The 15,716-nt window shown below is 44.3% G+C and overlaps 1 protein-coding gene across 1 annotated transcript in view; it reads left to right on the forward strand.

The window, feature by feature from the left end:
* Window positions 1-15,716, forward strand: part of LOC134341290 (engulfment and cell motility protein 3-like) — a 107,561-nt gene that overhangs the window by 66,780 nt on the left and 25,065 nt on the right. Inside the window, exons 13-16 of the mRNA XM_063039162.1 lie at window positions 2,751-2,914; window positions 4,025-4,137; window positions 11,139-11,243; window positions 12,757-12,839. Coding sequence (XP_062895232.1) covers window positions 2,751-2,914; window positions 4,025-4,137; window positions 11,139-11,243; window positions 12,757-12,839 — 465 coding nt within the window. The remainder of the gene's footprint in view (window positions 1-2,750; window positions 2,915-4,024; window positions 4,138-11,138; window positions 11,244-12,756; window positions 12,840-15,716) is intronic.

Consider the following 15,716-nt stretch of genomic DNA (forward strand, 5'->3'; position numbering starts at 1 on the left):
TAGCCTATTTTTAGTAATTTGACTGTTGGCCAGGTCACCCTAAGAAATCCATGCAGACTACGACGCCAATTAGAACACAAGGGTGGTATCCAGAGGGGTATGTTAATGATCTGAGTTTGGGCTCAGAAATGCTGGGATAAGGAATGGTTGCCTTGAAGCTGTCAGAGTGTGATAAAAACCTAACTTGTATCCTTGCCACCCAGTGTATCTCCAGGCTTCAAGAGGGTGATTAACAGCTTTGTAAGTCACTGAGATGTATTGCTTTGCTACAGAAAGTCAGGCTACTGGTGAGAAAGGTCCTCTCTGTCACATCCTTCATGCACAGCTGGAATCTCAATATCACCACATGCTGATCTCACCGTGGTGCAGACGAGATGGTAGTCCAATTTCTCAGGGTGCAGGTTTGTCCAAAAAACAAGGGTCTGGGGAGGGATCCAACGATCTTTGCTGAAGTTTGTCCCATGTGTAACACCAGAATCTGTGGTCTGCCTGGACACAAACTGAGATGAACTGAAGGTCATCATCTTGGTGAAAGACGTACGTTGATCTGCTCATCACGTTGAGCTTGATGGTCTCCAGGTGTGATGTTTGCCACTGAACTGGCATGTTCCAAGCTGTAGGAGTATGTGCTGAGGCACACGCTGAAGCTCGGTGTAGCCATCACAAAGATTCTGTGGGGAAAAGGCCACGATGTAGGGTTTCCATAAAATTGTACTGATACATCTCTGAAACAAGCCCTTTAACTAACCTGCAGACTGACCACTACCCAGCTGTCTTCGCTAATCCTATACTCAATCTATTCCCATCCACTCCAACCAGATTCCACCACTCATCCACATGTTAGGGCAATGTACAGCGGCCAATTAACCTATCATCTGACGTGAGAGAGAGCCCGCACAGTCACAGGGAGAATGTGTAAACTCCACAGAGTCAGGACTGAAGCTAGGTCACTGTAGCTGTGAGGCAGTGGCTATGCCAGCTGTGCCACTGTGCCAGCACCCCCGTTGACATCGGCTGCTCCTGGACCCTGTGCATTAAGCCCTTAGACCCGGCACCGATAAAATATTGGAGAATATAATTGTGCTTTGTTAATATATATAAGTATCATGAATGAGTGTTAGGCATAGTGAGTGCATACACTGTAATGTCATTGTATAATTGTATAAGATCGATTTTGGGGGGAAACTCATTTGAAAGTACTACCAGCTTGTTAGAATATAAATGCCGGTATTATCAGCCATATTCTGATTCATAATTTGATTGACTCTTTTTAACTAGTAGGACCAGGAAGAACTTCTTCCTTTTAGATTTGAGAGCATATTTTAAGAGGACAGGTTGAGTGAGCTAGGACTTTTCCCTTTGGAATGAAGGAGGATTAGAGATGACTTAATAGAGGTGTACAAGATGATAAGATGCATAGATTGAATGGTTAGCCAGAAACTTTTTCCCAAGGCAAAAAAAGTTAATGCAAGAGGGAATAATTTTAAAGTGATCAGAGGAAAGTGTAGGTAGGATGTCAGAGGTAAGTTTTTTTTTACACAGTGAGTGGAACTGCTTGAGTTGGTGTAGGGGCAGATACATTCATCATCATCATCAGGTGCCGTGCCTAGTTTGAGCTTTGACTGCCATGGCCCACACACTCCTGTTTCAGGTCAAGTGGATCAATTCATTGGTATTCATTTCCAGTTCTCTGGCTGCTGTCTCCATCATCATTTGTCTTTGCCTTCCTCTTGCTTTCTTCCCTTCAATCTTTCCCATAATTACTATGCATTCTAACTCCTCTTTCCTAATCACATGTCCAATGAAGTTATGTTGCCTTTTCATGATCTCATACATTATTTCTCTTTTTGTGCTTGTTCTGTTCATGACATCCTCATTAGATATTTGTTTTGTCCATGATATTCTTTGCATCCTCCTCAAGAACCACATCTCTGCTGCTTTAATTCCTCATGTTACTAGATATTTTCTAACATTCTGACCCATATAACATAACAGGATAAACGTAACATTTCAGTACTCTGAGGCGGGTTGTCATGCCTAGTTTAGTATTGGTCAGTATACTCTTCATTCTCGTAAACGTGTCTTTTGCCATCCCAATTCTTCTTTTGATGTCCGAGTCGCACCTGCCATCTGATGTCACCCAGCTTCCTAAGTAGCAAAAGTTCTGTAATTGTTTTATGTCTTCCCCGTTTATTCTCAGCCTGCAGATAGGATTCTCCTTCTTTTTGGATATCACCATACATTCTGTCTCTTTTCAATTGATAGATAGACCCCTTTTTGCACTTTCTTCAACAACTATATCAATTAAGTTTTGTAGTTCTTCTTCCGTACTTGCAGGTAACACAATGTCATCCGCATATCTGAAATTATTGATGTTTTCTTCCCGATGTTTTCACCGCCAACTTTGATTCTCTTATTTTTTGTACTAGAAGGTACATTAGGGGCATTTAATAAGCACATGGATGATAGAAAAATTGAGGGCTATGTAGGAGGGCAGGTTAGATTGACCTTGGAGTAAGTAAAAAGGTCGCAACAGCATCATTAACTGAAGGGCCTGTACTGTGCTGTAATTATCTATGCTTTACTTTGAGTTGTGTCTTAGCAAGTTTAAAAAGCCACAAGTGGAAGAATAATAAGGTGCATTTGATCTGAACGGTGACCCTCTTCCAGCACAATAGTTCCTTCACACTGAAGAGCGCAAAACTCCTTGTGGATCAGAGACTAACAAATCTCTCTGTCAACTGTTCCAGGTTATGCAGGTGGTACGAGAGCAGATCACACGGACACTGGCGACCAAGCCCACCTCCCTCGAGCTGTTTCGCAACAAGGTCAATGCCCTGAACTACAGTGAAATTCTCAAATTACGTCAAACAGAGAGAATGCATCAGGAAGAGACTCTGGCGCCACCAGTCCTGTAAGAGTTTAACACAGCCTTGTTGAGTGTGACATGAAGTGGAAATGTGATGAGCAAAGATTTGAGATGTTTCAAGAATGTACCTAAGCCTTTCTATCTTCCAGGTATTAGTGACCTTGTCAGCTGGCAAAAGATGAGGTGGACCAGGTTCTTTCTTATTTTGCTGGATCCCATAATTAATATTCAACATGTTTTAAACATTGTCCTGAGTTACTGATCTTGGTTGTGGGGAAGAAGCATCACTCTCACTGTCATGAAGTGATTACTTCTGAAATGCACATGGATTTCATTAAGATGAAGCTCTAATACTGCCTAAGTTGTTTATCTTCAACTTCCAACTTGCTCATCACCATGTTCTTTCCTATCTCTGTAATCTCTTCAGGACCTATAACCATTCCAGATTTCTGCACTCCTCCATTTCTAGCAAGGTTTTCCAACCTTACTTATGTCACGGACCCTTACAGGGGGGATCTTTGGACCCCATTATGGGAATCCCTGGACTATTGGTTAATTGCCAATCACTCCCCCGTTGTGCTTTTAGCTGCCAAAGCTCTGAGCTCTGGAATTCCCTCCCAAACTTCAGCACCTCTATATAACCCATTGAAAACATTAGAACCTATTTCAATGACCACCTGCTGTAATACTTGCAAGATTCCTAATGCTATGGAAGGGAAGAAGTGGTTTGTAAAAGCTGGAGAGATTCCAGCTCATAATTTCCTTCAACTCCTTCAGATTCTACACTCACTTGGGCTGTTCGTGCTCTCGAATGATAGCAGTGAACAGAAGGACCTGGTACATTGGGATTGTAAAATGAAATGAATAGGACGATATTGGGTCCATTGGAGTTCTTTATACTCAGATTCAATGGGCAGGGATTTGGCCCTTTGTACAATGGGAGTGAATGTGGACCATTGGAGTTTGCAGTGTATTGAACTAGAGGAAGGAGCTTGATCCATTAGTAATGCGAACGAAGAGGCATTTTGGAAGAGGATTCTGATGGTATCAATGTATGCGTGCCTCATATCGGAGGGATGTGCTTCTATGTGTGTCACTTTGTGCAGATGCGCAGTTGAATACTTGCCTTTGTCTGCCTGTATTTCGGTTGCACAGGGAGCTGAGAGAAAGATTGAAACCAGAGCTGATGGAATTGATCAAACAGCAGCGCCTCAATCGTCTGTGTGACGGGACACTCTTCCGCAAGATCAGCAGCCGCCGGCGTCAAGGTATGCTCTCCGGGACTTGAGGCTGGTTCCTCCACTGCCTCTCACCCCTCTTTAAGAGAATCATCCTGGGAGTGAAAGGGTTAATATATGAGGTATGTTTGAGGGCTCTGGGCCAAGTCTTGCTAGAGCTTAGAAGAATGAGGAGAGATCTCATTGAAACCTATTGAATTTTGAAAGACCTAGACAGAGACTTGGTCCACTTCTAACACCTCCCTCCCCTTTCTCAAACTCTGCCTCCATCTCTGGGGACAAACTGTCGACCACCATCTTTTATAAACCTACTGATTCCCACAGTTATCTCAAACTTACCTCTTCCACTCTGTGTCCTGCAAAACCGCCATTCCCTTTCCTCAGTTTCATTGTCTCCACCGCATCTGTTCCCAGGATGCAGCTTTCCTTTCCAGGACATCAGAGATTTCCTCCTTTTTCAAAGATCGGCATTTCCCTTCCACCACCACCTCACCTTCATTGCCTCCATTTCCCAAACATCTGCACTCACCCCATCTTCCCTCCAACTTAACAGAGATAGAGTTCCTCTTGTCCTTACCCATGAGCCTCCAGACAACACATCATACCCCCAATTTCCACAGGGATGACTCCCTCCATCATTCCTTTGTCTGTTCTCCCTCCTGGCACTTATCCTCATAAGCAGCCAAAGTGCTACACCTGCCCATTCACCTCCTCCCTCATCTCCGTTCAGGACCCCATACAGTCCTTCCAGGTGAGGCAACACTTTAGCTGCGAATCTGCTGGGATCATCTCTTGCGTCTGGTGCTCCTGATGTGGCCTCCTCTGCAATGGGTGAGAACCATCGTAAATAAGGTGACTGCTTCACTGAGCACCTTCACTCTATCTGCCAAAAGTGGAACTTCCCGGTGGCCAGACATTTTAATTACAATTGCCATTCCCATTCCAACATGTCAGTCCATGGCCTCCTCTTGTGCCACAATGGAAGCCACCCCCAAGGTGGAGGAGCAACATCTTGTATTCCGTCTTGGTAGCCTCCAATCTGATAGCATGAATATCGATTTTGCCTTCCGGTAAAAAAAATTCTGTCCCCCTCCCCTCTTCTTCCATTTCCCACTCTGTTCCCTTATCTCCTCTCACCTGTCTATCACCTCCCGCTGGGTCCCCTCTTCCTTCACTTTCTCCTACAGTCCACTCTCCTCTCCTATCAGATCCTTCCCCTCCCGTCCTTCATCTATCACCTTCCAGCTATCCATCTTCCCCTCCCCTTCCTTTTTATTTTGGCATCTTTCCCCTTCCTTTCCAGTCCTGAAGAAGGATCTCAACCTGAAATGTCAACTGTTTATTCATTTCCATAGATGCTGCCTGAACTGCTGAGCTCAATTCTGTTGCTTCAGAATTCCAGCATCTGCAGACTTTCTTGTGTTTAGATAGAGTGAACTTGGACAGGATGTTTCTCATAGTGGGGGAGCCTAGGACCAAAAATAGAAGGATGTCCCTTTAGAACCGAGATAGAAGGTATTTCTCTAGCCAGAGGGTGGAGAATCTGTGGAATTCATTGCCACAGGTGGCTATGGAGGCCAAGTCATTGGGTATATTTAAAACATCAGAGGTTACAGGGAGGATGGGATGAGAGGGATAATAAATCAACCACGATGGAATGCGGAGCAGATTCAAATGGCTTAATTTTGTCCCTTATGGCCTTGCTCTTGTGAAGGAGCTGGTTCTGGATGCACAGTATTTCCTGATGCATTTTCCAATGTACAGGTCGATCTTCTATAATCCGGCACCACTGGGACCTGAGGAGTGCCGGATTAGTGAAAATGCCGAATTACAGAAGGTTCACATTAAGCAATAGCTAACCGCCTCATCATACCTTTAAGATATCATGTAAATCAGTACAAGTTAGATAATAATGAAACAGAAATATTAAATGAGTAGCAAGTGAAATGTTAATAAAGTGATATACTGTACAGGCGCAGATAAAATAAAGGGTACAGGTAAATGTACAGGAATTAACTTATACAGAACAGTTGAGCACTTCCGCTTCTAAGGTGAGACGTTTAATATACCTTCAGGCAAAATTACATGTCTGCAAGTGTGGGGCTGTCAGGATCATCAACATCTTCATCTTGAAAAATGAGTGAAGCATCAGGAACTGGTGCTGAAACTGGCACAACAGATTCTTCACAAACTGTTGATGTTGGTGGCAGTGCATCTGGGTGAGCAGAAGCAGAAGTCGGAGAAAGAAGGTCTTCTATACACCACATTTCACTCGACCGCCAGGCGGCCGGGGATTCGGCGCTGGGCTCTTCCCTCTTCACTCGCAGTTACTGAGGGAATCCTCGTTAGTTCCTTTTCCTCCGCTTAGTAATATGCTTAAATTCAGCAAGTCGCCACGTCTGATTTGAGGTCGTAGGCAGAAGAGAATGGAGTGCCGGCTGGGCGATGCCAGAGGGCAGTGCACGACTGCCAACAGGCGGGTGAGAAGGCGGACCAACCCAGCGAATGCCAGCTCCCCCGCCACTGGCGGGTAAGACGGGCGGGTGCCAGGCGGCCGTGCCTCATGCAAATGATATTAATAAATGCAGGAAAACAAGCAGGAATCGCCTGTCTGTGCTTACAAGAGCGCGCCAACACATGAACAGATCTAATGCAACCAAAACAATGTGCAGCAGATTGTGGCCTGGGAAATTTGAAATTGCAGTTGCACGAAAAATTTGAAATCAGTGCCGGATTAACAAAGGAACCGGATTACAGGTAGTCAGATTAGTGAAGGTTGACTGTAACATAGGGTTGTTCATGTATCAGGACAGCATGGGCCCAGAACTATAATCCCATCACATGAGCTGGGCAAACTGAATTCAAGGAATTGAGTAGATCTGAATGAAAGTTTAGCCAAAAATTTAGTCTTAGTTATAGTAACTCTGAATCTACAGGAAATTCCCATCCAGTTCACAACTGTCCTCAGAGGTCGCTGCATGTTTGCATGAAAGTTGACCATTCGGGTCAAGACCCTTCACCAGGACCTGATAAGACCCTTCCTGAGTTCTAGCGAAGGATCTCAGCCTGAATGAGCAACTCTTTATTAATCTCCATTGATGCTGCCTGACCTACAGTGTTCCTCCAGCAGTCTGTGTGTGTTGCTCTGTGTGATTTCCAGCATTTGCAGAATCTGTTGTGTTGGGATTTGCAGTAACTCTAGTTGGGATAACAGAATGGTGCACAGATTGTAATATAATTTGAGGTCATGCAAAAAGAAGTGCTGAAATGACAATAAAGGAATAACCAACAGAGTAGGAGATCATCGCAGCATCCCTGGGAAAGGGGTGATTGCTTCTGATGGAGGTGTTTTTGTATGCCGAACTATCTGCATTTCAAAGCCTGGTTCTTGCCTTCACTGTGCTGAAGCAACCCTTACTGTTGGTAAGAGTTGGGGGACTGGTTGTGAATGTGCAGCAAGTGTTTAGCTTTAAGGATGCATCCCCACTGCGTGATTTTACATTTCGCCTGGTTAATGGTTTGGGTTAAAGGTCAGATGGATAGCCTTCTGCAAAAGACTTGAGGTAAAACTGATGGAGTAATTTGCAGAGAGGAAGTATATTGTCCCCCCAGGGGGAGGGGGAGGAGGTTTATAGCCCTGTCCTGCTTCCGCTATTGGCAGTTTATTGCTGTGAAATTACCCAGCATGAATTCCTGAAGTACAGCTAACATAAGGCTGTAACCAACCCCTCCCCCTCCCTAAATGATGAGAGTGACTCTGAGATTAGAATCAATATTATTAAATTGGAAGTCGAGTCTGACTCTTTGAAAGCTGCAGTGCCTCATTAGAAGTGGGTTTGATTTTCATTCTAGTGATAATATGCTTGGATTTAATGGGAATTGCCAACCTTGTTGCAAGCAAGCTGTAAATTGTGCCCTTTGATCCTAGCCTGCAGAAGCTGCTTCCACCGCACAGCCTGCTTTATTCCAGGAGAATAGTGAACGAGGAACTTTGACCTATTAGTATTGGGTGGTACAGTGGAACAGCTAGAGGTAGTGCTGTCTTGTAGCTTTGACAGCCTGGGTTTGACTCTGGCCTCAGGTACTGTCTGAGTTAAACACGAGATTCTGCAGAAGCTGGAAATCTGCAGCAGCACAAATAAATGCGGGAGGAACTTCTATGGACAGAAACAAGCAGCTGATGTTTTGGGCTGACCTGCTGAAGGGTCTCAGCCGGAAATGCCAACTGTTTATTCAGGACCTGCTGAGTTCCTGCAGCACTTTATGTCTGTGTTAAGTTTTCCCCATGGGCTTCCTTCGTTTCTCTGGTTACAGGGTCAATTAGTATAGAAATTGGCTATTCAGCCTACCACATCCATACCGATGAGTGGGTACCCATCTGTATTAGTATATGTTTCCTATGACTCCATCAGTTTCAGTAATTCAAGCTGGTATAGGAGGGATCACAGTTCAGTGTTTGTCTTTGGACAAGATCACTCAGAAACCTCACGTCAGAGGTATTAGCATTTCCTGAAGGGTTGAATATTTTGGGTTTCCCTTGTGTGGATGAGGAGGCATTAGGTTATTGGCCTCCTGCGAACATCCCACCCTGCAAAAACTAATTTCAGGGAGGTATCACCACCATTTCAGGGAGGTAGCGCCCCCCCCCCCCCGTCTACCTCCAAGGGTGTACATAATACTTTGTTTAGTGATTTTGTCTAATCTGCAAACCAAGTTGGGTATATGCAGAAAATGTCACATTAAAATATGTACTTATATTATCATATTTATTCTATTACAACTTTAAGCAAGTGTACAGGGAGTTTGGCCTCATCAAGTAGGACATCAATAAGGTAGCTCCTTAGCAGCTAGCTAGTTTAAATAACATTAGCTATGCTAATGAACGAATGACACCTGTTAAACTCACCTCATGTCTTTTACATTTTAACCCACCATGGGCAATAGAAAAGTCACTGTTGCAAATAGTGCAGCGAGCAACACTGTCATTATTTTTGAGGTCGACTGTAAAGCCTGTCCACAGAGAAAACTGATAGGTCTACTTAGCAGGAGTCTGCAATCATTTTTGCACCGCAGACCGGTTTAATATTAACAATATTCTTGGGGGGGGGGTGTTAATCACAACCAGAATATAGGTGATAAGTCAATAGCATCATAACATTTTAAGTAACGTTTGGATATTAAACACACAGTGCATATTTTCCCCATATGAACATATAAAATCATTGCAACACACCAATATCGCTGAATCAGTGGGAGCCCTGGGCTTGTTTTCCTGCAACAAGACGGTCCTATCGAGGGGTGATGGGAGACAGCGATACTCGAAGGGGGTTCCTGATGCCCAGTCTATTCTGCAGTTTAGTTTTCGTTGCATTCATTGCAGAAAACTCCGCTTCACAGAGATATGTTGGAAATGGAAGCAACGTTTTCAGTGCTTCCGTGGCTATTTCAGGATATTCAGCCTCGACTTTGATCCAGAATGCCGGCAGAGATGTCAAACATACTTTTCAGCTCGCCGTCATTTGCAAGCTCGAGGAGTTGATCGCCTTCCCGCCCTGACATGGACGGTTCACCAGGGACATTCACAAATAGGTCACGGACCCATTCCTTTGCACGTCTCGGGTCACTGATGACCTCGCATGCATTAAAATTCAACAGTGTGTGACAGGGAATGAGGAAAGGTGCAGCTGACTCATATCGTTTCATATCGCCAAATCATATCGTTTCCTTGTGGCCCAGTACGAAGAGAGACCAATCAGGATGATCGCTCTCCCTCTCAAAAAAATCTATTTCCTGGATATTGTATATAATTTCTGGGCGTCAGGGAGCCACTATCGATATGCGGGAGACTCCCGGAACTTCCAGGAGAGGTGGGATGTCTGCCTCCTGCAGGTTATCACAAGCAAACCTAGTGAAGAATTCAGGATACCTGTATGAACTCAGAGAGTGAATGGAATGTAGAGCTCACCTTCTCAAGGTGAATGGCTGAGTGATGTGTCCACAGACAGGTCAGTAAGCTTGGGAGGCAGAGAGAATTAGAAGATGCACAACTGGGGTTAGGTGAAGGAGCACTGCAGGTAACATAAGCATTGGGAACTGGATACAAAGCAGTGGTAAATTCTATGTGCAAGCTGGATGGAATAGATACAGCACAGTAACAGGTCCTTACAGCCCAACACACCCACAATTACACCCATGTGCTAAATCTGCAGATGCTGTAAGTCCAAGCAAAACGCAGACACACACACACACACACACACACACACAAACACACACACACACACACACACACACACACACACACACACACACACACACACACACACACACACACACACACACACACAAAAACACACACAAAAACACACACACAAACACACAGAAACACACACACACAAAAACACACACACACACACACACACACAGAAACACACACACACACACACACACACACACAAAAACACACACACACACACACACACAAACACACAGAAACACACACACACACACACACGCACACACAAAAAAACACACACACAGAAACACACACACACACACACACACACACACAAACACACAGAAACACACACACATACACACACGCACACACAAAAAAACACACACACAGAAACACACACACAGAAACACACACACACAAAAACACACGCACACACACACACACACAGAAACACACACACACACACACACACACACACAACTCAGCAGGCCTGCTGAGTTCTTCCAGCATTTTGTGTGTGTAACATACTAAGCCGTACATCTTTGGAATGTGGGAGGAAACCGGAGCATCAAAAGGAAACCCATGCAGTCACGTGGGTAACATACAAACTCCTTATAGATAATGGTGGGAAATGAAGCCCCGGTTCCTGGCACTATCCGCTAGACCACCGTGTTGTGTAAACAATTCGGCGCTTGCCAAGTTGAATAACAAACGGCTTGCCATAGTTTCTCCAGCAGAGATGACGGGCTAGACCGAGGTGTGGAGGGTTAATCTTTCCCTTCTGTTTAATCTGCAGACAAGCTTTGGTACTGTCGCCTGTCACCCAACCACAAGGTCCTTCACTACGGAGACGTGGAAGAAGGAGTGGAGAACCCAGCCATCGAGTACCTGCAGGAGAAGAGTGCGTACCACTCTGGAATATTCCAGAAGCAGACACAGCCCTTCATTCTAGCCCTGATATGTAAAAGTGAATTTTTAGTGGTGAAGCACAGTCAGAATGGACTACGTGGGGTGATTCATCCAGGTAGCATGGATGCAGTTTGGGGGAAATTGATAGGTACAGGGAGAAATAAGTAAAAGTATATTGGTGGAAGTGAAGCCCTTAAACCAGCACTGAGCAGAAGACTTGATCTCTTCTGTTTCCACAGTAAGTTTTATATAAGCCTTTGAAGGCAACCGTCATCTCCCTCCAAAGTATCTCACAGCCACTGACCAGCAGTCAGGACCTTCCCCTCATCTCATGCCCATTACATGAATTTAAAAATTTTAAAACGATTGTTACCCTACAACCATCAGGCTCCTGAACCAGTGAGGATAACTTCACTCCCCTCAACTGATTCAACAAACTACAGACTCACTTTCAAGGACTCTACAACTCATGATCTCAGTATATTTAATTCTTTTATTTGCACAATTTGCCTTTTGCACATTGGATGTCCGTCAATTTGTTTATGTATAGTTTTTTCATAAATTCTTTTGTATTTATTTATTTTTCTGTAAATGCTTGCAAAAAGGAATCTCGAGGTAGTATATGATAACATGCACACCCTTCGATGATAAATTTACTTTGACTTTCAGGTTGTTTACATGAAATGGGTGTGCAGATAGCACAATACAAGGCCCTTCGGCAAGGAAACCAAGAGCACAAACCTTCCCAAAAAATCATCCAGAAACATGTACAACAAGTGTCGATGGACACTAATATTCACTCCATAATATTGTTTCCCCTCTCCAAGAGATGACAAACATAATTACTTGAACACTGTTTCCTTCAAGTTGCTATTCAGAAGTGAGAGGTGACAAGAACTTGAGGAAGGGTACAGGGACAATGTTTCCTCTTTTGGGAGGAAGCAGAAGTAGAGTTTACTGCTTAAAAATATTGAGGCTCCCACTTAAGGTGGAGATGATGCAAAATATGTACATGGGTCTTCACAACTCCTTTGTACAAAGGCCAGAGGAGGCAGTTTCTTTGAATGTTTGCAAACTACAATTAGATAATCAGGGTGTAAAAGGTTAACAGAAGTAGTTGAGAACACAGAGTTGTGATAAAATTGTCATCTTATTAACGAAGAAGCCTGGTGACCACCTCCTGTTTCTAGTTTGTAAATAGCATTTTTTGGCTTGGCAGACTGTGAACTGGAACATTTTGCCTTCAAGTAGATTGAACAGTAACCTTAAAAAAGAGAATTTAGATAAACACTTGAAGGAAAGGGAATGAGGGCAGAATTAATTGCAGATGAGTAATAGTGTGCCCTGTCAGACCTGTCCTGCTCTGGAACTCCATGAATTGAGCTCCATTCAATCTTGAGGCCAGGTTGCTCAGAGGTCTGTATCTATTGGTCTGATAGTTTTACTTAGGGTAAATTTTGAGCTGCATTTTGGCTGAACTCTTTTGCCATGCCTCTTTCCTCTAGTTCCTGTGGCAGACATTAAAGCCCTGGTGACTGGGAAGGACTGCCCCCACATGAAGGAGAAGAGCACGATGAAACAGAACCGGGTGAGTCCAGCCTGTGAGGTGCAGAGCCAGCCAACCCTGAGTGAGTCTGTCCTGCCACCCTCACAATTACCAGGACACTGTATGTGTAAACATGCCTGGAAATAAGTGGTGAGCTGCCCACAGCTCTGGTTAGATGCCATTCCTGGGCCTCAAAGCAGTTCTAGTTTTGATCTCAGACCAGGCAGGTATTAGGGTCTACAAGTCTGTAAGAGAATCGGCAAAATAAAACTTTTATTTAGAAAGGGAGGGAGGCAAAAAAGAGGAAACCATAGGACAATTACCCCGACAACTAAACCTGGAAAAATGATGAAAACTATTCTTTCTATCAGATCTTGGACAATAAGACCATAAGACATGGGAGCAGAATTAGGACATTTAGCACATTGAGTCTGTTCCATCATTTTATCATGGCTGATTGATCTTCCCTCTCAACCCACTTTGCCTGCCTTCTTCCCCTAACCTTTGATGCCCTCAGTAATCAAATACTTATCAACCTCTGCTTTAAATATACCCAGTGACCTGTCCTCCACAGCCGTCTGTGGCAATGAATTCCACAGATACGCCATCCGCTGGCTAAAGAAATTCTTCCTTTTTTTTTGACCTAAGGAAATGTCCTTCTATTCTGAGACTGTGCCCTCTGGTCCCAGACTATCCCACTTTTAGGATTGTCCACTGCACATCTACTCTATCCAGTCCTTTCAACATTTAGTAGGTTTCAATGAGATCCCCCTACCCCCCTGCCACTTGCTTGTTAAAGAAGTTCTAGCAGGACTTTGTAGAAAATTTTAATTAAAGTACACTGCTACCTTATTTAGAGGTTAGAATGCAATCATTAAAACAAGATGGTTAATGAAATCTGCGCCGAGAATGATCATTGTGTAATGAGAAGAACCAGACACAGAGCCTCATTCTCACAGTGATGAGAATCCTTGTCCTGTACTGTCATTCTCACAGTGATGAGAAACCCTGTCCTCCACTGTCATTCTCACAGTGATGAGAAACCCTGTCCTCCACTGTCATTCTCACAGTGATGAGAAACCCTGTCCTCCACTGTCATTCTCACAGTGATGAGAAACGCTGTCCTCCACTGTCATTCTCACAGTGATGAGAAACCCTGTCCTCCACTGTCATTCTCACAGTGATGAGAAACCCTGTCCTCCACTGTCATTCTCACAGTGATGAGAAATGCTGTCCTCCACTGTCATTCTCACAGTGATGAGAAACGCTGTCCTCCACTGTCATTCTCACAGTGATGAGAAACCCTGTCCTCCACTGTCATTCTCACAGTGATGAGAAACCCTGTCCTCCACTGTCATTCTCACAGTGATGAGAAACCCTGTCCTCCACTGTCATTCTCACAGTGATGAGAAACCCTGTCCTCCACTGTCATTCTCACAGTGATGAGAAACGCTGTCCTCCACTGTCATTCTCACAGTGATGAGAAACCCTGTCCTCCACTGTCATTCTCACAGTGATGAGAAACCCTGTCCTCCACTGTCATTCTCACAGTGATGAGAAACGCTGTCCTCCACTGTCATTCTCACAGTGATGAGAAACGCTGTCCTCCACTGTCATTCTCACAGTGATGAGAAACCCTGTCCTCCACTGTCATTCTCACAGTGATGAGAAACCCTGTCCTCCACTGTCATTCTCACAGTGATGAGAAACCCTGTCCTCCACTGTCATTCTCAGTGATGAGAAACCCTGTCCTCCACTGTCATTCTCACAGAGATGTGTTACCCATTGCTCAATGTAGAGAGCTTGCTGATGAAGAATGGCGTTGTGTAGATGATGTGGTCTGTCAAATTGAAAGGTTACCCTGGCTACTACTGTGAGTGCAACCATTGCTAGGGACAGGAAGCAGATGCCTGACGTACTGATTGGCCATGTATGACAGAGGGGTCTCCAGGCTGGGCATCCAAACCAGAGGAGGGGTTGACAGTATTTTCTATCACTTGCAGTTGGGGGATGAAGAGGGAGACAGTAGGATATGGACAGTCTAACAACACACAGAACAATGGCTACACTCAGTGAGCCAGCCAGGGTGTAGCCCTGAGTCCCACATATCAGTGTTGAATGGTGGCCACTGCACTGCTGTCCAATACTGTGCCTCTGAGGCTAGTGTATAGATAGAGCAAGCAATAACATGGGGATAGTACATACAAAATAAGGATGTATGAAGTATTTGTGACAACATACTTGGCTCTATTTATTGTATTCAAAGGTTCAAAGGTTCCTTTTTACTATCAAAGTATGTATGCAATATACAACTCTAGAGATTCGTCTTCTCCAGATAGCCATGAAACAAAGAAAACCATGGAAGTCATTGAAAGAAAGACATCAACCCCACTCTCCTCTGCACAAAAAAAGAAAAATAAGTAGAACTTGCAAACCCCCAACCCCCAACCCCCTTCCTTGCACAAAAACTAATAGGTTGCCCAGAAAATGGCAGCTAAAACATCAAACCCCGAACCCCCTGTGACACTGACACTGGAATGGAGGGTTTGTCTTACAAGGGGAGGTTGGACAGGATGGGGTAGTATCCACCAGAGTTTAGCTGAGTGAGAAGGGAGTTGAATAAACTGAGGTGCGAAGGTCTTGAGGGGTCTGGACAAGATGAATGCAGACAGGATGTTTCCTCTTGTGGAAGAATCAAAAACTAGGGGAAAGGTCGACTTGGTTAAACCATAGTCATGAGGCTTTCTGACTAATCCTATCTAAAGACAACTTGCAGCTCCCATTGAAGGTAGTAAAGAGATTTTTTTGTTCTCTCAGGGCATCATGAGGCTTTGGAAGAGGGTGGTAGATGAAAAGTCTTTGAACATTGACAAGGGAGTGAAAGGTTACTGTGAATAAACAGGAATGCAGCACTGAGGT

Source organism: Mobula hypostoma (assembly GCF_963921235.1).
Source record: "Mobula hypostoma chromosome 14 unlocalized genomic scaffold, sMobHyp1.1 SUPER_14_unloc_2, whole genome shotgun sequence".
NCBI lineage: Eukaryota > Metazoa > Chordata > Chondrichthyes > Myliobatiformes > Myliobatidae > Mobula > Mobula hypostoma.